Source organism: Myxocyprinus asiaticus, chromosome 22, assembly GCF_019703515.2.
Source record: "Myxocyprinus asiaticus isolate MX2 ecotype Aquarium Trade chromosome 22, UBuf_Myxa_2, whole genome shotgun sequence".
Taxonomy (NCBI): Eukaryota; Metazoa; Chordata; class Actinopteri; order Cypriniformes; family Catostomidae; genus Myxocyprinus; species Myxocyprinus asiaticus.
Genome location: NC_059365.1, coordinates 31,288,098 through 31,313,603, shown reverse-complemented (window position 1 = coordinate 31,313,603; position 25,506 = coordinate 31,288,098). Strand labels below are relative to the sequence as shown.

Genomic DNA, 25,506 nt, shown 5'->3' with positions numbered 1-25,506 from the left:
CTTGTTTTGAACTGATTATATCAACATTTCAAACCCCATGTTGCCACTGCTTGGATCTCAATTCTCAAAAATGCAAAATATTAAAACGGTAGTTCTCATGAGCAAGATTTTTGTTTTTTTTTTGGAATCCAGTCCACTTGAGTATATAATTACTATTATTAGTGTAAAATATTTCTACAGAGATTTCTTCCACACAGCATTGCTATTCAAATTTCATTCAGATTCATTCCATGGCTTGAGCTTGGGTGGGCAGAGGGGACATTTGTCTCCCATTACTACCCGCATCGGCCCTGCTTCTAATTTATGAAGATAAGAAATAATAGAAGCACAATCTCATTTTTTAGTTTGGTCTTGCTCACTGATGCTCAAGGTTACAAATGCCACATAAGCTTGAAGCCATGCTCATTTTAATTGTTTTTCTGGGTTTATTTTTAGTGTTGTCTTTGCAGGTCATACACCATGCTCCACTGTGTGTTTGGGCTTATTTCAGTGAGCAAATAATTCAGCCACATTTACTATGGCATTCTGTTTGTGAAGTGTCTTCTGCAATTATAGCGCTGACCTATACAGTGATGGACTATTTATGAAATGATCTGGGTTGTTTTTCAGGTCTGTGCATGATTTGTTTTATGAAAAGCTCATGAACATTGCTGCATATTCCAAAAACACAGTGATTCAATCACACTGTAAAATCAATTAAACTAAAACAATGATCATCTCCACTGAGCATGCATTTCCAAGGTGCTGATTTTCTAACCAAATGTGGCTTAGGTTACCCTAAGCTACAGTAGCCAGTGGCAGATTTAAACATGGGCAGCTGACCATGACGGACCCTCCACCTCCAAATCGATCCCACTCCAGAGTACAGGCCTTCGACGATAAACGTGAGTCTGACTATTACCCCTGGTGAGACAAGTGCTCTTCGTCAGTGAAGAGTTTGCGCCCATAGGCAACGTTGCCGGTGATGTCTGATAAGGACCTGCCTTACAACAGGCCTACAAGCCCTCAGTCCAGCCTCTCTCAGCCTATTTCAGACAGTCTGAGCACTGATGGAGGGATTGTGTGTTCCTGGTGTAACTCGGGCAGTTGTTGTTGCCATTCTGTACCTGTCCTGCAGGTGTGATATTCGGATGTACCGATCCTGTGTCTCCCTGTAGCACTGTCTTAGGCATCTCACAGTACGTACATTGCAATTTATTACCCTGGCCACATCTGCAGTCCTCACGCCTCCATGCAGCATGTCTAAGGCACGTTCATGCAGATAAGCAGGGACCCTGGGCATCTTTCTTTTGGTATTTTTCAGAGTCAGTAAAAAGGTCTCTTTAGTGTCCTAAGTTTTTATAACTGTGACCTTAATTGCCTACCGTCTGTAAGCTGTTAGTGTCTTTACGACTGTTCCACAGGTGCATGTTCATTAATTGTTTATGGTACTATTGATCACAGAATTTATTTAAGCACAAAACCGCTCTGAAACCGGTGAAAATACTGTATCTGAGTATGTGTAATACATTACAGGCAGATCGGAGCAGTGCTCATACATACTCTTCACTAACAATCACCCAAGATCATATTGTGATTCAGATTTTATTCTGATTAATTATGTAGCGATACATTTAGGCATTTTCAAGGATCAAAGTCTATTATTCCAGACATTTCATTCCTTGTATCTATGGATCTGAAATTCAAGTAGAGAAGGAACACTGCATTGTACACATAAAACTACCATATTTGGTAAAAAAATAAATAAATAAATAAATAAATCATGCAGTTTGTTCAGTTGGGCCATCCAAGAAGTAAATTGCATGCTTCCACATACAGTGGCAATAAAAAAAGTTTATATATAAATTTGTCTTCAAATCTGGTTTGATCTTCATTTAAGTTACAATAATGAACAAACACAATCTATTTTAACTAATAACACACAAATTATTGTATTGTTCTTTTACATATTGAATACATTTTTCAAACATTCACAGGGTAGGTTGGAAAAAGTATGTGAACCCCTAGGCTTAAGATGTCAACAAAGCTAATTCAGGAGTTGGCAAACATTGATTCCAATTAATGAAACGAAATTGGAGGTGTGGGTTAGAGCTACTTTGACTTATAAAAAGCATCCAAACAGTTTGAGTTTGCTATTCACAACAAGCATCTTCTGACAAGGATCATGCCTTGCAAAAGAGAGATCTCGGAAGACCAACAATCAAGAAATGTTGCTTTACATAAAGCTGGAAAGGGTTACAAAGTTATACTGAAGAGCTTAGATATTCATATCCACAGACAAATTGTCTGTAAATGGTGACGATTTAGTACTGTGGCTACTCTCCCTAGAAGTGGCCGTCTAGCCAAGATAACTCAAAGGGCACACCGCAGAATGCTCAATGAGGTAAAAAATAAAAAAAGAATCCTAGAGTGACAGCTAGACTAGAAGACTTTGCCACTTCAGGGCCTGGACCGCTTGCCATCATCGAAGGAAAAAATAAATCCCCAAGTTTATCAAGATATCCTACAGGATAATGTCAGCGTGGCTGTGAACCAGATAAAGCTCAGTAGAAGTTGGGTGATGCAGCAGAACAATGACCCTAAACATCAAAGTAAATCCACTATAGAATGGCTTCAAAAATGGAGTGGCCCATTCAGAGTCCAGAACTTAACCCAACAAAGATGCTGTGGAATGACCTCATGAGAGCCGTTCACACCAGAAATCCTAAGGATCTGTCTGAGCTGAATCAGTTCTGTAAGGAAGAATGGTCCAAAATTATCTCTGAACATTGTGCAGGTCTAATCCGCAGCTACCGGAAACACTTAGAGGTTATTGACCAGTTAAATACAAGGGTTCACTTTCTTTTTCCATAGCACTGTGAATGTTTAATGGGATGTGTTTAATAAAGACATGAAATATTATAATTGTTTGTGTTGTTAGCTTAAGCACATTATGTTTGTCTATACTTGTGACTTTGATGAAGATGAGATCACATTTTATGACCAATTAATACAGAAAACCAGCTAATTCCAAAGGGGTCACATACATTTTCTTGCCACTTTATCTGGAGTTGGAGTTTGGAGTTAAGTGAGTCAATTAATTTCTCCAGCATTCAGTAGAACATTTAGAGATGAAACCATCACAAATGTTAGCTACAATTTAATCTTTGATCATAGATTTTATTAATCTGCATTGACCAGATTCACAGAGGCAATAAATAGTGACAACATGCCTTAAACAAGCAAATAACTGACAAATTCTGAAATGGAGTTAATCTTTACAACTTGCCATGAAAATAAATAGCATTGAAGGCATATAACAGTTGACTATAGGGCAATAAATGTCTATAGATTGATAGATTGGATTTCTGACAATACTTCAGTCATCTGATCAGCCTGATCACCAAAAAAAAAGAAAAGAAAAAAAAAAAAAAGGAACTGGTCACATTAAGATTCAAGGTACTCCAGTACAAGACAAAATAAAAACAGTGTTCAGGCAAGAATATATATATAAAATGGAATCAAACTGAAGGACAGACAAGTATAACAATAGCTGAAATCTCTTTCCCAGTGTGGCATGATCTCATTAGAAAGACTAGCTATTTAGAGCTCTATTTACCCTAGCAGTTAAGATTAAATATCTCAAGGGGTCTTCTCTACCCCGGAAAATGAGTATCAATATAAATGCTCTACTGAACTGATAAAACAGTTGCACCACCTTTACAGATAACTGCACACAGAGATGCGTCTTCTGGCTGTTTTGTGTTTTGGATGCAGTCTGTCAGATAGTCTCTGCAAATATAGCAAATTCCTTCAGTGCAGAGGAGGACATCCATCTCTGAGCAAACAAACTTGGCCATCTTGCTTTTAAGTCCATCTTGAAACTGTCCCAATTTGTGAACTGTTATAGAACAGGTGTGTATGTGTGTTGTGTGTATGTGAGCGTTTGTATGTTCAGAGAGAGAGAGCAGTTAGACCCCAGTGGGGGCAAGGCGGCTGATGAAGGCAATGCTGTTGAGGCACATCCTCCTGAAGAAGGCAGGGCAGCTTGGCTTCATCACAAAATGCTCTAGCAAGATCCTCAGTTCAGTGAACAGAGTCCTGACAGAAGACACAATAAACACTTTGCAATGAACTGCTAATCGAGGTCTTTAGGTATCCTTGAAAATAGCAGCAGGGTTGAAGCTAAAGTCTACAGGAAGTAGCCTTCCAGAAATGGAACTGAATAGCCCTGATACACAATATCCCTTATTTGGGGTAAAGTGTGTATGTGTACATATTTAAGACTTATCAGTGCGAACATAATGAGATTCTTACCGGCAGTATGGGTTGCGCCTGGAGGCATAGCGTAGAGTGAGAAACCGATAGTAAATGAATGGCTGAAGTAAGCTGCCCTGGCCACTGTGGACAACAAACCAAACATCATCCCAATCAAAAGGGACAGTCTTTTTACCAGCTGTCTGCACTTTCAAAAGTAGAAACTACCTGAAGAGCATGAAGACTGTGGCTGGCATCAAGAAGATCTCATTGCAGGCGATAAACTTGAGGATGTTTTGTTGATTGGCTGTGAGCTTGTTCAGAAAGTTCCTCACAAACATAAGGCTGTTGGGGCCCAAAGTCTGATGAAGTCATAACAGAGACAAAATTCAGAATGGAATGACAAGCGTGCATCTTAGTAACAAATGACGAGGAATGAAAGGCAAAGGACCTTGCAAAAACTTACATCAAGAACTTTTTTAGTGTACGTGGTGGCATGGAGAAGTGAGAAGAGGAAAACAGGAAATATGCTCACTGAGAACAAAAGTCAAGGCCACATAAAGATACAAATAATGCCAAAACATAAGAAACCCAGACATTTATCCCAAACTATCAGGGTGTGGAAAAAAAAAAAACTTCACTCAATTATTTTTTGGAACCCAGCTGAATGTTATCGCAAACTGAAATATTATTGTGGGACACAGTCAAGTTTGTTATTATAATATGGTATAACTAATATTATTTTGGAGGATTAGATGTGTTTAATTTATACACTATGTAGTGGCCGAAAAAAATAACATTAAAATCATGGTGGTTTTCACGATACTGATTAATTTGATATTTTTTATATTAAGATTATATTGTGAATATTCAATACATCACTCTACAACCATTTGAAGAATATATTTTAAGAAGAAGGGGTAATTCGAAAAAGGATACTTGTGATAGGGTAGGAGTTGACGAGGATGAGGGAGTATAAGAGATAGTGGCAGCTGTCCTCCTGTAAGGCCTGGGCCAGGAAGGCTCTGCTCAGCTGAAAGTGAGGCAGCCTCTGGTGCAGACGCAGCGCACTGGTCAATGCATTTGCCAGCAACGCCCTCTGATAGAAATTAGCAGCTGCTTGGGGCCTGATCAGAGAAAGAGCAATCATAAGACCTATCATGAACTTTTTTTTTTAATCCATTTGAGTTTGTTGATAAATTTTCACTTATTAACCTTCAACTCTGTGGACCCAATAAGTTTAGGATTACAAAATAAAAGTCCCCGGATCCAAAAGTAAGGTATATGTGGTACCATTTAAAAGCTTAGAATCTGAATTGAATCAGAACTCTATCACTTTTGCATTTATGTTACATAAAATAACAAGATAAGACCTGAAAGTCTCTGTGTTGCAAATGAGCACCTTTAGGCAATAATGTAGAAATATAAATATGAAAGCATTTCATATAGTACATAAATAGACAAGTTAAATATAAAATTAAAGCTCACATTCTCAGGCATGTGACTATGTAGTTTATTTTGCTGTCATAACACCACAATTTGAATGTTTATCAAAAGAATCACGAAGTGAAATATGATCTCTGTAAGAAAAGAAATACAAACGTCTCATGTCTGCCCTTATCATTGCTTCTGTAAGCCCCAAATAGCCATGAAATCTACATAAACTCTGACCTAAAGTTGTTTTCTTTAAAATGAACCATTGTTTACTTATCTGTGAGCTTGCTTGGGTGAATAATCCAATGTTATGTCTCAGAAGTTCAGAACAAAATATGTGGTCCACTAGAAAAAGCATGATAATAAAAATAATCTGCAAAATGTTCTACATCATTGCAAAGTTGAGGATCTCAGCTTTCCAACGACACTAAGATTGAGCTTATAGACAACTCCAAAGCAGAGATATTTGAAAAAATTCACTTGATATCAATGGACGAGCACATACTCAGTACTCAGGTTGGTGCACCCCCAACATTTCAGATCTGTATACTGTGATGGAAGGTGAAAGAGGAAAAAAATTTCCTAGTACTTGCTGCCATCTAGTGGAATGAAATAAGACTTTTCGCAGGAAGACAGAGCAAACAGAACCAGAATTATATGCTTAAGAAATTAGGACAACATTAAAATAAGTAAATAAATAATTCTGTTCATCATAAGACTGTAAACATATACAATATTATTTACAAATTACTGGAACATTTTCGTAACATTTGAGAGGTTTTTTGCAAAATGAGACTAATTTTATGCAATTAGTACACTTTGTGCATGTATGGTGAGCCTTTAAATTTGGGTGTGAAAAACTTCACCCAGCAACCAAAATTTTTTTACTTTAGTTGAAGTTAAAGAATGAATGGGCAGATTTGATGCCACAAAGTATAATAATAAATGTAAAACTGCTACTATGGTGAAGAATGTCAAAGTATAATGCAAGGGAACATGACAACTCACCCAAGCAGGGGCAGAATGAACATGATGGAACAGTATACAGTGAACAGCCGTGACAGCCACATAGCAGTTTCCAGCTTATTACTCAACACAAATTGCTGCAACACATCAACAGGATCACATGTTAAGTTTAGGATGAACTTTCAGACATAGGGCATTTGAAATTTGACAATATAAGTATTATTGCTTGTCATTAGAGATTCAGTGTATTGGCTGCCGATATTTATTGGCCAATTATTTACCAAATTAAAACCATCGGCATATATAAGCATGAAAATGCCGATATGAAAAAACAATGGTTTATTTATAATCAATTTGTAACACACTTTGTAAAAACTCTCCAGATATACTCTGCCTCGCCAAAAAAAAAATAAAAAAAATAATATTGCATACTTGAATATTTTGTTGGACCGTCTTTAGCTTTGATTACAGCGTGCAATCATCGTGGCATTGTTCCGACAACCTTATGCAATGTCACAACATTTATTTCCATCCAGAGTTGCATTCATTTTTGGCCGAGATCTTGACGGGAGAGTTGAATCACTCCGTAAAGTCTTCTCCAGCACATCTCAAAGATTTTCAATGTGGTTAAGATCAGGACTCTGTGGTGGCCATTTAATGTGTGAAAACGATTCCTCATGCTCCCTGAACCTCTCTTTCACAATTTGAGCCCGATGAATCTTGGCACTGTCATTCTGGAATATGCCCGTACCATCAGGGAATAAAAAATCCATTGATGGGATAACCTGGTCATTCAGTAAATTCAGGTAGTCAGCTGACTACATTTTATTGCCACATAACGTTGCTGAGCCTAGACCTGACCAATTGAAGCAACCCCAGATCATAACACTGCCTCCAGAGGCTTGTACAGTGGGCACTATATGGAATAGAGTAAATCTGGACTCATCAGACCACGAGGTTTTTCCATTGCTCCACAGTCCAATCTTTATGCTCCCTAGCAAATTGAAGTCGTTTTTTCCAATTATCCTCACTAACAAATGGCTTTCTTGTGGCCAAACAACTGTTTAGTCCCAATCCTGTAAGTTTTCATCGCATTGTGCGTGTGGAAATGCACTTTCACTATTAAACATAGCCGTGAGTTCTACTGTGGATTTTACGATGTGATTTCAAGCTTTTAGTCTCTGATCACGATCAATCAAGATTTTTTCAGACCACATTTCTTCTGCGAAGCCGACGGTTTACCACTATCTTTCCATGTTTTAATAATGTGTTGGACAGTTCTTAAACCAATTCCAATGATTTCAGCAATCTCCTTAGTTGTTTTCTTTGCTTGATGGAGGCCAATAATTTGCCCCTTCGGAAACACAGTAACATCTTTTCCATGACCACGGTATACGTTATCTGACATGGTTGTTTAAGAAATGAGAAGCTACACACTGCATCAGTTAGGGTTAAAAGAATTGTTGCCAGCTGAAACATATTAATCACTGCAGTAAAGATCCAGTCATAGGCTCTTTAGTATCTGTTTATTTAAATCCAAACGGCAACTTTTGTTTGGCCAGGCAGTGTGATAATAGCTGCAATATGTAGAAGGGTTGGCACTCCTAAGAACATGGAATATTTCATTTTTATTCTTTCTAGTTCTCACATTAATGCTAAAAAAAAAAGCATTACAGACGTGACAGTTGTGAAAGCAGCACTTACCTAAAGGCTACACAATGAGGAAACCATCTAAAATGCTTTGAAATCAGCAGATTTTTGACTTCTCAGACATTGGTATATCATCCATTAATGCTGCACTAGTGATTGAATTAAGACTGAAATTGCAATATGGCCTTGCACGATTACTAAATCTTAAAAGGCAGCGCTTCTGCATTCAGCGCTTCAATCAGCACTGTGTGAGCAAGCGGCGCCCTCTAGTGGTCTGGATGGCATTTTCCATTATACCATTATAATACAGAATTTATTAAAAGGGGTTTTGTTCCATTGGTTGAAACTTTATTTTTCCATAATGTGGTTGACATTTCCATGGAATTACCAACATAAGCATAATATGAATTTGTAATGTTCTATGAAACAGTACACATGTAAAATGCGAGTTCTGTTGTTTTGAACAACACAAACAGAAGTGCAAAAACATTTTAGATGTACAAAATACCTTTTTTATATCAATCATCGTGTTATCATAGTTAATTAAAAAAAAAAGATTTTTCTTCTATTCATCTTTTATTGTCTCTTTAAAAAAATTGGCCCATCATGTGTTCAACAGATCCAATGTTCAATGGATATTATTTATTGTCATTAAAAAAAAGCTTTTGTACCTATTTGCACATTTTAAAAGCATAACGCCTAAGTAAAACAGTGATCTGATCACAAAATAAGGTACGTGGCAAAATAGCAGTATCTGCCTATAAGTTGTTGTTAAAATCAGTATCGGCCAAAAATGTTCATATCGGTGCATCCCTACTTGTCATAATTATAAAATGAAACATGATTTAGAAAATTAAACCTAACAAATAATTGTACTCACCGCAGGCCCAGCCTGAGGGGGCGAAGGTGGACTCCTTTGCTCTGTGTCTGCCATCTTTCAAATATTGAAGTTTCAGCTTCTCGAGAGAGGAAAAAAAAAAAAAAAAAAAACATATTAGCTGTGCTTCCTGGAAGAAAACTTCAGCTAAAACACCCAGGTTGCTTATTAACTCTGAGGTTAAGAAACAGACAAAGCTACTTTAATTAGTTAATATTTCTAAACCCTGAAACACTTGTTAAGCAGGAACTCTTGTGTAGTTTGCCAGGTGCAGAGGGTGGGTGAAGACACAGGCACAATGAATATTTAACACTACTGGCTCAATGCTTATTAATAATGCTTATTAAGAGGAAGTTTTCTTTCACCAATTTCTTGACAATTTAATTGTATTGATTACCACTGAGGCCCACCACCACACTGCAACAAGCAATAATTAAATGTCCATCTAAAGCAGCAAATTACACTTGTCATTGTAATTGCTGACAAATATTGCATGAAAAATCAGTCTGCTACAATTACAGATTTGTGGATATTGAGCACTGGACAAACGTCGTCAGGGGCTATTTAAATACTTAAGTATATATAGCATTGAATTAGTCCATTATTTAATTATAATTCAGGTGAAATGTGATGGAAAAATCTAGAAGACTCGTCATTACCCTGCGGAGCTAACATGTAGCCGACAAGCTAACTCTTCACACAGCCCCTAAATACAGCCCTGAAACACCTCCAACTTTTGCGTATATTTACAAAGCTACCAGTATGATATGGGGATATTACAATACCAGTAATTTATTGTTGGTTGGCCGTTTTGTGAAGGTAAAATTGGCTTTTCCCCCACAGCTCGGTTGCGCACGCGTTCTTCTCTAGAATAAGAGGTTGGTCAGCTGAGCCGAGATCTCGCGACCTCTCTGGATTGTCGGAATCTTCTTCTTTATCTTTTGGTTTGATTGACGGTTGGCAAACCAGCTTGCAGGTGCATTACCGCCACCTACCGGACTGGGGGTGGGGAAAAAAGGCCTAAATTCTTTCTATTAGCCCTGTTTCCTTCAGATACTCAATTAGGTGACTGTATATTCCCCATGATGCCTCTCCCAGGAGGTTTCCTATAATGACATTTAGCTTAGCTTTCATTAATACTGATATTAGTTCTTTCCTTTCCTCCTCATATCACCTACATTCCAGCAGCACATGCTGAACAGAATCAGGGTGACCACAGTGTGCACACCTATCATTTGGGTGTTTACCTATTTTATGAAGTATCTGATTAAGTGTATGTCTAATCCTGAGACAGGTAATGACTGCCTCTTCCTTTCGGTTCCTGCCCAGCCTCCTTCCCAAACCAATATGAGTCTGCCTGTATCGTTTATGTCCCAGTACTTTTGCCATATTTTCCCCACTTGACTCTTTATAATTGTTTTGCCCTCAACTTTACACAGTGGAATGTTCTTGTTTACTGTTTGCAATTTGAGTGATTGCTTGGCCAGTTTTTCAACAACCTCATTTCCTTCTACTCCTATATGAGCAGGAACCCAAGCAAAGCAAACCGTCAGACCCTTATTGTGTAGTTTGTATATTAAATGATGAATTTCAAATAGAAGGTCTTGTCTGCATGATTTCACAGATCTAATGCTTGTGAGTGCTCCCAACTATCAGATGCAATTAGAGCATTATTAATGTTGTTTTCTTCTAACAAATGCAAAGCTATTAAAATAGCTACAAGCTCAACAGCATATACTGATAGATGATCTGCAGTTCTTTCCTTAATTGCAACCTCATACTGTGGGATGAAAACTGCCACTCCTGTATGTCCAGTCTCTGGGTCTTTTGAGCCATCTGTAAATAATATCAGCTTATCTACAAAGTGTTCAATGTAATTTTGTGCTACCCTCCCAGCAGGTACCTGTTTGGATTTATTCCTCAGTTGTTGCTGTATATTTAAATTTATTGATGGCATCACAAATAACCATGGGGAATAACTGAAGATGGAACTGTTGGACTGTATTGTATGTTACACAAATCTTCATTTTCTGCTTTTATATTTCCTATCCATCCACAGTTTTACTGTGCTCCCAACAGTCCTCCAGGATGTTCTTGGTAGGTTATGCCCCTTCAGATTAATCCAGTATGCCAGCATAAGTTTCACTCTTCTTATCCGTAATGGCATTTCCTCCGTTTCAACTTGTATAGCAGCTACTGGAGATGTTTTAAATGCTCCACTGCATATTCTTAGTCCTTGTACCTGCTCCACATCCAGCTTATTAAGGTGACTTTCTGCTGCTGACATATAGGCTGTACACCCATAGTCCAATCTCACAAGGGCCTGGTATATATTCAACAATGATGCTCTGGTTGCTCCCCAGACTTGTCCTGACAGGCACCTTAATAGATTGTTGACCTTTTTACACTTGTCCTTTACTTTATCAATGTGGTGCTTACAGGTCAGCTTTTCATCTAACAATACCCCGAGAAATCTGATCACATTGACCTGTTCAAGTGTTTGGCCATATAATTTAAACGATACTGCCTTGTGGCGTCTAGAAAAACATATCACTTGCATCTTTGCAATAGATAACTTAAAAGCCCATTTATCTGCCCACTGTTCCACCATCTCAATTGCAGCATGCATTTACTTCTCTATATATTTTAGATTCCGCCCCATTATCCATAAAGCACCATCATCTGCATACAGCGATTTCCCTATATCTTTATCAACTTGCTCAAAAATATCATTAATCATGATGTTAAATAGCACTGGACTGCAAACACTGCCCTGTGGGGTTCCTTTCTCTACTTGATATACTTTTGAGTATTCTGTACCTACCCTAACCTCTATTGTCCTGCCAAATAGGAAGTCCAGCACCCAGTTATATAACCTGCCGCCCACACCTAACTTACTTAATTTGATAAGCATTTCCTTCCTTCCACAACATATCGTATGCTTTTTCTACATCGAAAAATACTGCTACCACTAATTCCTTATTTGTTTGGGCTTTCCTAATTTCGGACTCTAGGTTTAGGAAATGGGTCCATTGTATTTCTTCCTTTGCGAAAACTACTTTGAAAAGTAGAAAAAAGGTCTCTATTTTCTAGAAAATATGTTATTCTCTCAGTTACCATTCTCTCCATAGTTTTCCCTAATTGTGATGTAAGTGCTATTGGTCTATAGTTTGAGAGGTCTGATGGGTCTTTCCCAGGTTTCAAAATTGGATTGCCGAAATCTCGTGATGTTTCAAACAGCGTTCAAACAAATGGGCACTAGTCCAGCACATTCATTTAGAAGAGGAAAACGTTTTGGCTGTAATTTTTATTTCAAATATATGTCCGAACTTATTATCGCACACACACACACTCTCTCTCTCTCACACAAAATATAAAATATACATTTCTGTATGCCTCATTCACTCATAAACACTGACTAAAAAGTGTTAAAGGTTTTTGTTGTTCAGTGATCAAGTGTAAAGCAACTAATATATGAATAAATTGATTACATTTAAGTATTTTACATAAAAGGGTGACACAGTGATTTTTAAAATGGCCTCATAAAATAAAAAATAAAAAAATGCCCTTAAAATTCAGATCGAGGGGGCAAATATTGCCCCATAATATAAAAGTTAATTTCTGACTCTGTTCCAAACCCATATGTTGTTATTTGTTTTTCTATGGAATACCAAAGAGAATTCACAGCTTGTTTCCATTCAGTAACAGTTTATAGTGACCACGTCTGTCAAGCTTCAAATATAACAACCATAATGACCATGAGAGTATGATGTACTATAAAAGTACTGTAGGATTTGCATGCTATATTCCAACTCTTCTGAAGCTATATGAAAGTGTTGTGTGAGGAACAGACTAAAATTTTACGTCGTTATTAACTAAAAACCTCCCCTCCGCTGCAGCTCTCAAATGTCATGGACCATTTTCACAGACTGTGATGATCCGTTTCCACTTTATTTACACTCACTGAGCACTTTATTAGGAACTCCTGTACACCTACTTATTCATGCGATTATCTAATCAGCCAATCATTTGTCAGCAGTGCAATGCATAAAGTCAGGCAGATACGGGTCAGGAGCTTCATTTAATGTTGAATTAAATTTAACCATCAGAATGGGGAAAAAAATGTGATTTCAGTGACTTCGACTGTGGCATGATTGTTGGTGTCAGGCGGGCTGGTTTGAGTATTTCTGTAACTGCTGATCTCCTGGGATTTTCACGCACAACAGTCTCTAGAGTTTACTCAGAATTGTGCCAAAAACAAAAAACATCCAGTGAGCGGCAGTTCTGTGGACAGAAATGCCTTGTTGATGAGAGAGGTCAACAGAGAATGGCCAGACTGGTTTGAACTGACAGAAAGGCTACGGTAACTCAGATAACCACTCTGTACAATTGTAGTGAGTAAAATAGCATCTCAGAATGCACAACACGATGAACCTTGAGGTGGATGGGCTACAACAGCTGAAGACCATGTCTGGAACTTTATTAGGACCATAGTCCAGAGTGGCATAGTGACCAGAGTGTAGCAGCATGAATCTAACTTTTTATATTTGCAATTTTTTTTATTATTTAGTGTAAATTTATAACATTTTACTTTGTATTATATTTCCCTGGAATTAGTTTTAAAAAAACAAGTTACCACAGATGCGATGAGGTTTCTAACACAGCTGCTGAGAGAGTGACATACATTTACAGCCATCTTCTTTCTTCTGTCGTAATCCATTGCTCATACATTTTTCTTCATTTGAAAAGTTGTGGAAACGTAATAGTGGCGTTTTTCTTTTGATGTTGGAGAAAATGGGTAAGCAAAAATTATATTTGGCGTGGTCTCCCATTTACTCCCATTCATCGATATCACGTTTACCGTGCAACTACTTAAACTTTATAAAGCAAAAAGATTTTAATATAAATATATATGAAGAACTAATCAGATGTGTCTTAATTAGACAAATTAGCATTGATTTGTTACTATTATAAAAACATGAATTTAAAGTAATACATTTCCTAAACTTTCCAGTTTCAGATAGTATCTGTCATTGCATTTATATGGGATCCACTACTAATATCTAGTGTTCATCTGAAAACATAATGTTAGTGTTATAGTGAATTGGAAATGTATATTTTGTGTAGCTCATATCTTCACACATGCACACAATAATTGCACAGAGCACTGAAGTGAACACACGTTTATTTATTAAGCATTTATTTGTTGATGGTTTTTATCCTCCTCCTACACATTACACCTGAGCTTCTCTCAGCCAATTCCCCCTCCAGGGATATGGCCTATCTTTGTTTGATTTGCATTGGTTGCATGGAGCACCTCAAGATAGTGTTGTTTAGCATCAGACATTGTCAGTAACTGTGTTTGGCACCCTTGTGATGGTATGTATTTAATGTTGTGTTCCTAGCAATATTAAAAGACACTCATCAGGAAAAACAGTGTAAGTGTGTGTTTGTCGGGCAGCAGGGTGATTGGTGTATTGTCCCCTGGTAAGGCTGAGCTCTTAGTGCTGGATTCTGCGGATGGACTGGATCTGAGGGGTCTGGCTGTGGGAACCCCAGTTCCTCCAGTGCTGGTAGTCTCCGCTGTGCCTCTCACACTCCATAATGTACTGCCTGCCCCTGTATCCTGGGAACTCGTAACACACAAAACTACACACAGAGATATATGGACAGATGGTCAGGTGAGTTTGAGATTCAGAGATGAAAGGAAATAAACATTGAAAGAAAGAGGGAGACTCACGCGCCACACTGCACATGCATGGAGCCCACTTCAGGGCCACACCATCCCATGCCCTGCAGAGAGGGGTAGTCATCACACAGCTCCGTACTGCGACCCAAAAAGTTCTCCTTCTCGAAAATGATCATGCGACTGCTCTGGTGAGACTGAGTAGAGAGAAAGAGAGTTTCACCACACATATCTGCAAATACATAGTGATATGAACTGATAAGTGTGAATACAGTTAAAGTGGGACACTTAAGTTTTTGTATTGAATATTTCTTTCTTTTTCCTCTGTATACTGTAGTGGAGATCTTTAGCTGGTATTGTGTGAGAGGCTAAGCCATTTGTTACCACATTTTTACAGTTTTCAGTCCCCAATGGAGAAAGATATTTCCTCAGGTACTTCTACTGTAATGACAATAAAGCTGCTTGTTTTCAAACTTTTATATTAACAGAAACTAGCAGTCAATAGATTAAAATAATTAATCATGATGAATTTTTGTGATTCCAGAAGTTTCAAGAGCTGTATGTTCGTTAATAACAACAAAAGTTGTTGGAGTTGTTGAATTAAAATAAGAAATATGATGTCAGTTTACATGCTGTTCACCTCGATTTTAAGTTGTTGTTTTTTAAGTTCAATTATTATAAACTAACTTTATATCATTTTAAGTCATTCTGCTGAGAAAATTGTTGAGGCCCCCTGGTTTAGAAACACTGTTTTAAAACAATGCCAAAGACAAATTTTAAGAAAGCGTCCACCTTACATTGTCAGAAACAATTTGCAAAATTAGGGTTCAACACCTTTAGGGGTACAACAGCTTGCCACTGGTGCAGTACCCTCAATGGTACATCCACTGTACCCTTTACATGTCAGTCATTATGTATTTGTAACTTATCTGTTCCTAAAGGGTTCATATTAGTACCTTAAATGTCTTATCTGTCACTAATTTGTACATATTAGAACAGTGGTTCTCAACGAACGCCCCCCTACTTCATTCCCTTATCCCAGCCACCCCCTTCTCACTGATTCTTACAGAGCTGCGAGTTTAAGAGCTCGAGCTTTAAGAGCTTTGCGCTCGAGCTGCTCTGTCCATTGTGACATATCCATCTACAGAGCCATACAGGTGCATTAGCTGTGGTTGTGCCTCTGCCTGTGTATTTGACGCTGCTAAACCAGATACTTCAGATGCATCGCTAGACTTCAAAATAAGATGAACCGCGGTACAAATGCATACCAACCCATATAATTTAGAACCAACTGATATACTCAAAGTCTAGATAAACGTTTTAATGCAAAGAGGAACTTGACAATAGATTTGATTATTATAACTGATAAACGCCTCCCATTTGTAACCTAACGCCGCCCTCTCTACTAATTTGTTCTCAGCGCCCCCTGGCATCCTTTGAATGCACCCTGGGTGGCGGTAACACCCCCATTGAGAACCCCTGCATTAGAACCTTAAGATGTAAAGATCACTGTTATCCCTGATGTTGTTTTAACCCAAATAAATTGAGTACAATAAACATAAACGTATCCATTACTTAAGTGTTTTGAGTAAGGTGGGTGATTTTCATGATTTCTATATTCTACTGGAATTTTTTTAGTTTACTCAATTTATCTGAGCTTGTTTTAGACAGGTTTTTTTATATTATATGAAAGTGTTTTTTTTTTAAGTTGACACAACTTAAAACTTTAAAGTCAATTTAACATGTTAAGTTGTCATTGTATCTATTTGTATACTTACGTTGAATCAACAAGTGTATTTGCCACCTCAACTCAATAACATATGTTGAATCAACTACATTTGGTGCTAGGAAATTTCACATAATTTATCGCAAGATTTTTAATACTAAGAAATGTAAATTACTTTGAATCTAAACACATGCTAGACAAACAATATCACACTAAATGTTGTCTCAACTAACTTAACAAAGTTGTCTGAACAAACTATTTAATATTGAATATTGTTGCTGAATTGCCAGCTCCCAGCATGCATTGCGATATGAATATATTTGTATGGTTAGTGTTGGTGTTAAAGACTTATTGTTTGCTGTTTGCAGATTTTATCTGTGCTGTTGTTGTTGTTTTTTGTCATGACTGTTAGTTAATAGTTGTGTGATTATGTTCAGAGCTCATCTTTTTACTTGATGTTTGTTGATTGTCACCATTACTGAGGTTTGTGTTTTAAGTGTTGAGGTCTATGTGCCTCCCTAACTGACCTTCACTTGATGTGTTAACTCTGCAAGATGCTTATACATTAAGTGGTAAAGGTTATACTGTGTACTTCACAAAAAGTATAACAAATGCATTTCATTAATTATATCTAGATATTTGAACTAAACAGATCAAATCCACATTCCTTAAACAGTTTTGTCAACTGTTTGATCTGTAATAAAAAGTTATATATAAATGTAACTTGAGTCAAAGCAGAAAGATAACAAAGCTAAGTTAAATTGAATCAATGCAAATTCTTTACCTCAGAAAACGTAACTTTTTTAGGGCAACCAGTATCCATAACATTTTTACGTTAAATTAACATGTCTGGGCTTACACTGAGGGTACAATGAGTGTACCTTTGAGGGTGCAACAATTTATGCCATTTTACATTTACATTTACATTTATTCATTTGGCAGACACTTTTATCTAAAGCGACTTACAAAAGAGGAATAATACATCATAAGCGATTCATCTTCAAGTCCTGCATTACAAAGTTTCACTAGCATCAGAATAGTATTATCCAATTATTTTTTCCTGACAGTGTACCTGTATTCATGCTATATAATATATACAACCAAATGTAAGATTCTTTGAACACAAAGGAAGGGAGAACACTCACAGCACAGTAGATAGGTCTGAAAGACATGAGTCTCTCCACATGGTAGGACAGGTTTCCACTGTAGGCATCCCAGTGAGGATACTCTCCTCTCTCAAGGATGAACTGCTGTCCCTGGAAGTCATGGTGCTCATAACCCACCCAGCTACGGAAAGAGAGAACATCCAGTTAAACCACACAGACACACAATGTTGGACAAAAAGACCCTGTACATATATTGTGTGTAACACACACTGTTAACTCACGCGCCACTCTCCACGCGAATAGAACGGATGTTGTCGAAACCACATTCCTGGATGTTGCAGCATTCTGAGGTGAACTCCTGACATTTTCCCTGGAAGTGTTCCTGCTCAAACACAGTCACCTAGGACACCAGGGGCACAAAGGTTAAGTGTGTATGTGTTTGTATGTCTTAAATGACATGTGTAGTCAAGGCCGTGGGAAGTACCCCCTGGTGTCGAGATGATGGTTGTTCTTTTCTCTTTTTTTATAAACACATTAAAACATTTTGGATATGTTTTTCTAAAAACTGTATGCTTGAGGAAGTCTTGAGAAATAATTTACAACACTGAATAGTGTCATAATTATTTATAAATCAAGAGGGCCTTCATCTCAACAACCCCTGAACGCCAAGCCACTTTTGGACTATCTTAACTATTGGAGCACCTAGCCACGCATCTCATGGTAACGCTTTTGGTTTATTATAAGCTATAATGCTGCTGAGCAATTTAATTTTAACAGTTGTCAGTACCTTTTAACATTACACTGATAGGCTATACTCTTCCTGCAAAAATTTAATCAGCTATGTTCTTGTGTGCTGTGTAGTTTGGGCTTTTGGACCTAAAATGTGGATATGTTCTTGTCTGCCGTGCGCAAAGGGACCTGGTAGTTACAAGACTGGCATACATTTGATTGATATTATAGTGTGTTTAAAGATTATGTGTGAGTGTTCTGAATGCACTGATAATATAATGCACTAAGTTCGATTGTGCTTTCGTGTTGGATGATAATGGGAAAGCCACCCTTCTGGGGGGTTTGTTGTGTGTGCACGTGCACGGCGCGCAGGGGTGTGTGAGAGAGATGTGAGGGAAAGATTTTGAGAAAGAATTGTTCGTTAACTTCGTGTTGCCTCTTACCTGTTGTACGGTCAAGAATAAATCTCAGAAAAGTATAACAACTGCACTCGTTCATTAACAGTCATTGATACAGTAATAGACTATGTTATATTACAAGGTGACGTTATGCATGTAATCTGCTGTGCTGAACTTTCCCCCTTAATTATCACCCCCTCCACCTCTGCTGCTGTCTGTCAGCCCATAAGAAAAGTTTACTCATGTGCTTGAAGCCAAAAACCAGGGAGGGAGAGATGATAATAGCACAGGTCAAGGTAATCAAATAGCAAAAAAAAAAAAAAAGGTCCCCATCCTAGTATACATCCTCTGACAAACCATCAGTAAAATTGCAACCCTGTATCAACGTGCCATGTGATGTCATAAACCACTATATGGATGGGATTCGTTTTATGTGGGGTAATGCAATGATTGCCAGAGTTCTAATTGATTTTAATCCCGTCCAAAACGAGCATATCAGTATTTTTTCCTGACTTTCTCCAGGAACGCGCATGACAATAAAGATGACAGTGTATGTATCTTCTATAACAGTGAACCTGTGCTGTCTGTGAGCACTTTAACTATTGTTGTTTGTTTCTGAAGTTCTCTGTGTCTAAAGTCATTGGTCAAAGACACCAGAAAATGAAAAGACGTGCTTCACATCCCCAAATAAACACTTAAGAAAAACATGCATCAACCTATATACGCAACAGCCAGCGTTAACTATTTAAAGTGAAAGAAAGGATCATATTTTCTTTTGGAAAGGAAAAGTGTAGCCTCGCATTTTGGGATATATTTTCCAGAAGTAGGCTACAAATAAAATTACAGAACTTGAATGTAGGCCTATTGTTCATTTTTTATAATTCAAGATAGTAATAGAGCATTGCAATCTGTTGTGATTTGTCAAATATTCCAATACATTTCTTCTAACAATCATTATGCACATGTTTAATATTTTCTCCATAATTAATCAGTATAGCTAAATGTATTTCCTCATAGATCAGATCATATAGAAATCACTTAATCCCGTGCGAATTGATGATAAGAGATGTCCGCTGTACAATGTAATGAAAACTAATCTAAACTAATAATTTTAGCCATAGTTAAATGACTAAAAAGGGGGGTTCTTGTTGTTGTTGTTGTTTTTTACATGTACACGCAAAAATGCACCTCCCACTACAGCACCCCCAACATAAATCATCTTCCCACGGCCCTGTGTGAAGTAGTTACAGTATATTGATTGAAAAACATATAGGCCTATATAGTTTACCTTGAAGAAAGGAGCCATTCCCATACCAGAACTGATCATGGGCTGCATCATGGCGGATCGAGTGAACCTATACATCTTTATATCTAGAAAAAATAAAAACAGAAAGACTGTTGGACAATGCAAGGGATGTTACAATTCATGTATTTTTAGTAAATAATAATAATAATACTCGAACTCAAATTCTTAATCGTTGACATATTACAAAGTAATATGAAAATAACATGTACTGATGGTCTTTTAATAAAATGTTAGATTAATGATTATAGCCTATTAGTTGGTTATTACAGTAATATCTAAAATATGATTTAAATAAAAGTGTTACATTAACCAAAACTAATTCAAAACAACATTTATGTATAAAAACTGCATAATTCTGACCATGAATAATTCGAATAATGTGGCCATACTTAAAAATTTGGTATTGAAGTAGAACCCGTTAATGTCATCATGTGTGCCATAATCTCCCTCAGAGCGCCTGAGATGTAATTTAGCATCTTACCGTTTTAGTCACTGACTTGCGCTGAGCTCGGGAGTGGCACGCGCCTTATGGAGGGTTTCGCGTGGAGTTTTGAGAGAACCTGGCGCTTCGGTTTTATACCGACCGCCGCGTGCGCGCGCTCGCCACAGTGAGCGCGGCGCGCGTGGAGTGCACGCGAGGCGCATCCCCTCTGTGGGACAGACCACAGGGTCGCCAGCTCAGCACATACTATACACATGGAGGTCGCGAGCCCATTCACTGGCAAGTGCAAAGTGTTTTGGGCGAAAAGAGAGCACACAAAAGGTTTGGCCCCAGTATGATCGTGCAGATCAGCACTACTGCGCACAGGGCACAATGAGCCCAAAATACTGGGATTAGTTGGACGAACTTGCTCCAACTGAGTGCGGGTATGAAATAAGGTATCTGTGCTGCTGTGGTGATGAAAGTTCACCCATTATTTCATGCCAGCGAGTTACCATTTTTGCAAGGATACCCACATCATTGAATACAGTTTATCAATAAATAAAGGCACACACACACACACACACACACACACACACACAATAGTTTTGCTGCTTGTTCAAACTTAATAAAAATTAACTAAAGCAACACAAATCTATAACATTTTAATTGCATTTCATCTATTTAAATTTGTAAAATGGAAGTTTACTTAATCCATTTGAGTTGGGACTACGTGAATACTTTTTGTGGTGTTAATGTAGCATTGATGAAACTGGGCAAGGGATTTCCATTTCCCATTATGCTTTGCATGGGACTCAATAGAGAGAGTAAATGTTAAAATTAAGTATTATTTTATGTGTTTTTGAGCAAGATGAATATAAAGGGGATACTTGTTCATTTTTAAGGTTGTTATGTTGGAGTTTTGGGGCTTTCCATTGTGGTGAAGAGTGAATATTGAACTAACGATGAGGACAGGTTAATGTCACATATGACATTGATCGCTTGCTTTGTTGAGCAAATGTTGCGCTAACTATAGCATAATTACTACACTACATTCAGTAGTGCTTCCAACCAGCATTAATTTAACATGATAACATTTACTTTGACTAGTTAGTACATAAAGAAATAAACAAGATTTTTTGTTTTGTTACATTTACACGTCAAATTTTGTTGGGTTTACCCAGTTCAACTAGGTTCTTTCAACACAAAGTGTTTATGTTGAGATTATAGTACATAGTCATTTTAAGTTAAGAAAACAATAAGGTTACAACTGTAACCATGGTTCCCTAAAATCAGGGAATGAATGCTGTGTCATAGTTGACACTATAGGGTTATACCCGCAGGTATGGCCAATCTCTGAAACTCCTTAAAATCTCGCCAATTTTAATTGGCAGATAGCGCTTTGTGCTCCGCCTCCCTCACACGGAGCACAGCACTATCTGCCAATTAAAATTGGTGAGATTTTAAAGAGTTTCATTCATTCCCTCATTTCAGGGAACCATGGTTACAGTCGTAACCTTATCGTTCCCTATCAATTCAGTTATGAATGCTGCGTCATAGCTGACACAATGGGGAATGTATACCATCATGCCGTGCCACTGATTCACACAAATAACAATGTCTACTATCCAATGGGGTAGCAAAAAGCACCAACAGAGTCTCGTCTTTGCATCGCAATAAGAAGGGAGAAGTACAATGATGAATGGATGGATATACATGGCGATGATGCCAGCCGGATCAGGAAGATTAATTAAATCACTACCATGTGTGAATAAGTATAAAAAGGGACTAACCAAATGGGTTGTGAAAACTTATATAAGTGACCATTAACTGTGGGTTATTATGGGATGACCATGTATAAATAAGCTGGTAGTAAGCAGCAGGATACATACTTTAACTCTCCTTCACAGTAAGCACCTGGGAAGAGAGAGAGAAGACTTCCAGGATGTAAAACCTGGCGAAAGTGCTAGGGGAAGCCCAACCTGCAGCTAGGCAGCTGTCTTCAAGGGAAACACCATTAGACAATGCCCATGAAGATGTCTTGCCTCTAGTGGAGTGAGCTATTACTCCAATAGGGCACTGTATGTCTTGCGAGTCATATGTGAGCGCAATAGCATCCACTATCTAATGTGAAAGCCTTTGTTTGGAGACAGCCAACCCTTTAAAGTGACCTGTGACGCAGAAAAAAAGAGCTGATCCGAAAGGGGCATTTGCCTCGTGCGATCGATATATGCACGCAGTGCTCTTACAGGACACAGTGTGTGTAGACTCTCCACTTCGTCCGAAGTGAACAGAGTGGGAGAAAGCCTGAAAGGTAATAACCTGCACCCTGAAGGGAGTGGTCAAAACTTTCAGCACGTAGCCTTTCCTGGGTTTAAGAACGGCTTTTGATAAGCCTGGTCCAAACTCTAAGCAGGGGTCATTGACCGACAGCGCTTGAAGTTCCCCGACACGTTTTACTGAAGTCAAAGTGAGAAGCAGCGCAGTCTTTAATGAGAGTACCTGTGTGGAAGGGTGGAGGGCGGGGCCGGGTCGTGATTCTACACACCCGGTCCCTAATCAGGCTGATCAGCCCGAGAGGGATAAGAGCCGACTGGAGACGGCAGTGTGACAGAGAGAGAGTTGCGGACAGCTGTCCGACACCTGTGTGTGTGTTTGTGCTTTTGTTTTAGTTAATCATTAAATATTATTTATATTGTCAAGCCGGTTCTCGCCTCCTCCTTTCCATTGATGTGTTACAACCTGTAAACTCACTGAATCCATTAGCTCAAATGGCGGGCCTGTGAGTGCTTTTAACACAAGCGCCAAGTCCCAAACTGGCACGGTGGTGGGGCGAGATGGTCTCAACCGCCTCACGCAACATAATTATTTCACAATCAAAGGGTGTCTGCCTATTGATAGACCGCCCATTGGGATATGTCTGGTTGCTATGGCAGCGACATACACTGAGCGTAGATGGGGTGAGACCCGCATCTAAACGTTCTTGTAGAAAGTGAAGCATAGGCTGTACGGTGCATTGTACAGGGTCCTCGTGCCGAGAGGGACACCAATCCGTGAACACTTGCCATTTCAATGTGTATAAACGTCTTATTAAAGGGGCTCTGGCTTTTAATATGGTGTCGAGCACTGGTTGCAAGAGCCCCTGCGCATTAGTCGGGCACCGTTCAGTGGCCACACATGAAGTTTCCACAATTCTGGGTGTGGATGCCAAATCGTGCCCCCCGTCTGTGTGAGCAGGTCCCTGCTCAGTGGAATCCTCCACAGGGGTTGGGGGGGTTGTCATTCAAGAGTTCTATTAATTCTGGGAACCATGGGCGGCTGGGCCATTCCGGTGCAACCAACAGTACCGCTTACTTGTCCTCCCAAATTTTGCACAGTACTTGGTGAAGTAAATGGACAGGAGGGAATGCATACTTGCGTCCCACTGGCCAATTGTGTGCTAGAGCATCCAGGCCCAGCGGGGCATGAGTCAGGGCGTACCACAGGCGACAGTGTGTTGTCTCCGGTGATGCAGATAGATATTTCGGCTTCCCATATCATCAGAACTGTCTGAAGACGAACTCCCTATTCTCATTTTATAACACCCTGTCATGAGAGCAAATCTGCACCCACGTTCAAGGTGACCTGGAATGTGCATCGCACGTATCAATAGGAGATGTTCCTTGCACCAGAGGAGAAGCTGGTGCACCAGGTTCATCAATGGTCGTGATCGAACTCCCCCTTGGCGATTTATGTAAGCCACAACCGCCGTGTTTTTGGTTCTGATCAGAACATGAAACCCCTGGACAGCTGTTTGGAAACATTTTTCCCAGCTTGAAAATGTTCAAACACTGGAATGAATGTGTTCTTCCGACAGGCACGCCGTCATAGATACTGAGTTGAGATTCATGCCCAGGAATGAAATCTGACGGCTGGGCGTTAACATGCTCTTTGACCAGTTGACTTTCAGTCCCAAACGCTCCAAATGTGCAAGTAACTTGTCTCTGTGTTTACAAGTTTATTCTTTTGATGTGCTAAGAGCAACCAGTTGTTGAGGTAATTCATAACACGAACAGCGCTCAGCCTCAGCGGAGTGAGCGCCACATCGACACATTTTGTGAATGTGCAAGGAGCCAGGGATAAGCCAAAAGGCAGGACTTTGAACTGGTAAGCAGTCCCCTCAAAGGCGAATCTCATGAATGGCCTGTGATGAGGGGCTATGTGTATGTGAAAGTAATTGTTTTTCAGGTCGATCGATACAAACAAGTCCATAGGACGAACTTGAGACAGAATTTGTTCCTGAGTAATCATTTTGAACAGAAACCTTGCGAGTGCTCCATTCTGGCGTCTCAGATCCAAAATGAGCCGCAATCCTCTGTCCTTTTTGGTGACTAGAAAATAGCGGCTGTAGAAACCGCTGTGGGCATCGTCTGCTGATACCATCTCTATCGCGTCTTTTGCGAGAAAATTTGACATCTCTGAGTGGAGAATCGGCGAGTCCCGCACCATTACGGTGGAAGAATTAATGCCACTGAAGCGAGGAGGCTGCCTTGTGAACTGTAACACATACCCTTGTTCTATTGTCCTTAGCATCCAACTAGAAATGTCCAGAAAATGGTGCCATGTGTCCACGTAATGGGCCAGATGACACAGGAGCCTCTCTCGATGTGTGTATTGTACTGATGCATGGATTGAAAAAGAGCTCTTTATTGTGAATATTTTTGTGCCCCGAACAATTGCATCAGGGCTTGCATTCTTCATTGGTTCTTGGCATGAAGCCAACAACATTGGAAACATAAACACAATTTTATTGTCGGTCCCAGGAACCATCCGGAAGAATGACTGAAGCTTTGCGGGGACTCAGCTGGATGATCTGGGTCCTCTTGGCAGGCGGAACAAACACATCCATGGGCTCTGGTCCCCGCTTCATGCCAGTAACATAAGGAACGCTGCTCCGGTTTGGCCACTGGTACGAGGGCGCCTCGGGACTGC

The 25,506-nt window shown here is 39.0% G+C and overlaps 2 protein-coding genes across 3 annotated transcripts; both read right to left on the bottom strand.

The window, feature by feature from the left end:
• Positions 1 to 3,124: 3,124 nt before the first annotated feature.
• tmem33 (transmembrane protein 33) lies at positions 3,125 to 10,085 on the bottom strand. Of its 2 annotated transcripts, XM_051649883.1 has the most exons (8): positions 9,949 to 10,085; positions 9,167 to 9,242; positions 6,679 to 6,773; positions 5,176 to 5,363; positions 4,703 to 4,770; positions 4,465 to 4,598; positions 4,297 to 4,380; positions 3,125 to 4,080 (listed from the first exon to the last, which is right to left on the bottom strand). In XM_051649883.1, exons 2-8 carry the CDS (start codon positions 9,218 to 9,220, stop codon positions 3,951 to 3,953), a joined length of 753 nt encoding a protein of 250 aa, XP_051505843.1. In that variant the 5' UTR covers positions 9,221 to 9,242; positions 9,949 to 10,085; the 3' UTR covers positions 3,125 to 3,950. The 2 variants fall into 2 exon arrangements, with proteins under 2 accessions (XP_051505843.1, XP_051505844.1); XM_051649884.1 differs by lacking the exons at positions 9,167 to 9,242; positions 9,949 to 10,085 and adding an exon at positions 6,176 to 6,288 and having other exon boundaries at positions 5,176 to 6,015; positions 6,679 to 6,758.
• Positions 10,086 to 14,333: 4,248 nt separating this feature from the next.
• Positions 14,334 to 20,675, bottom strand: cryba1l1 (crystallin, beta A1, like 1). Its single transcript, XM_051649891.1, has 6 exons — positions 20,596 to 20,675; positions 20,097 to 20,179; positions 17,963 to 18,081; positions 17,721 to 17,862; positions 14,904 to 15,046; positions 14,334 to 14,812 (listed from the first exon to the last, which is right to left on the bottom strand). The coding sequence occupies exons 2-6, from the start codon at positions 20,169 to 20,171 to the stop codon at positions 14,665 to 14,667; spliced, it is 627 nt and encodes a 208-aa protein (XP_051505851.1). The 5' UTR covers positions 20,172 to 20,179; positions 20,596 to 20,675; the 3' UTR covers positions 14,334 to 14,664.
• Between the last annotated feature and the right edge of the window lie 4,831 nt (positions 20,676 to 25,506).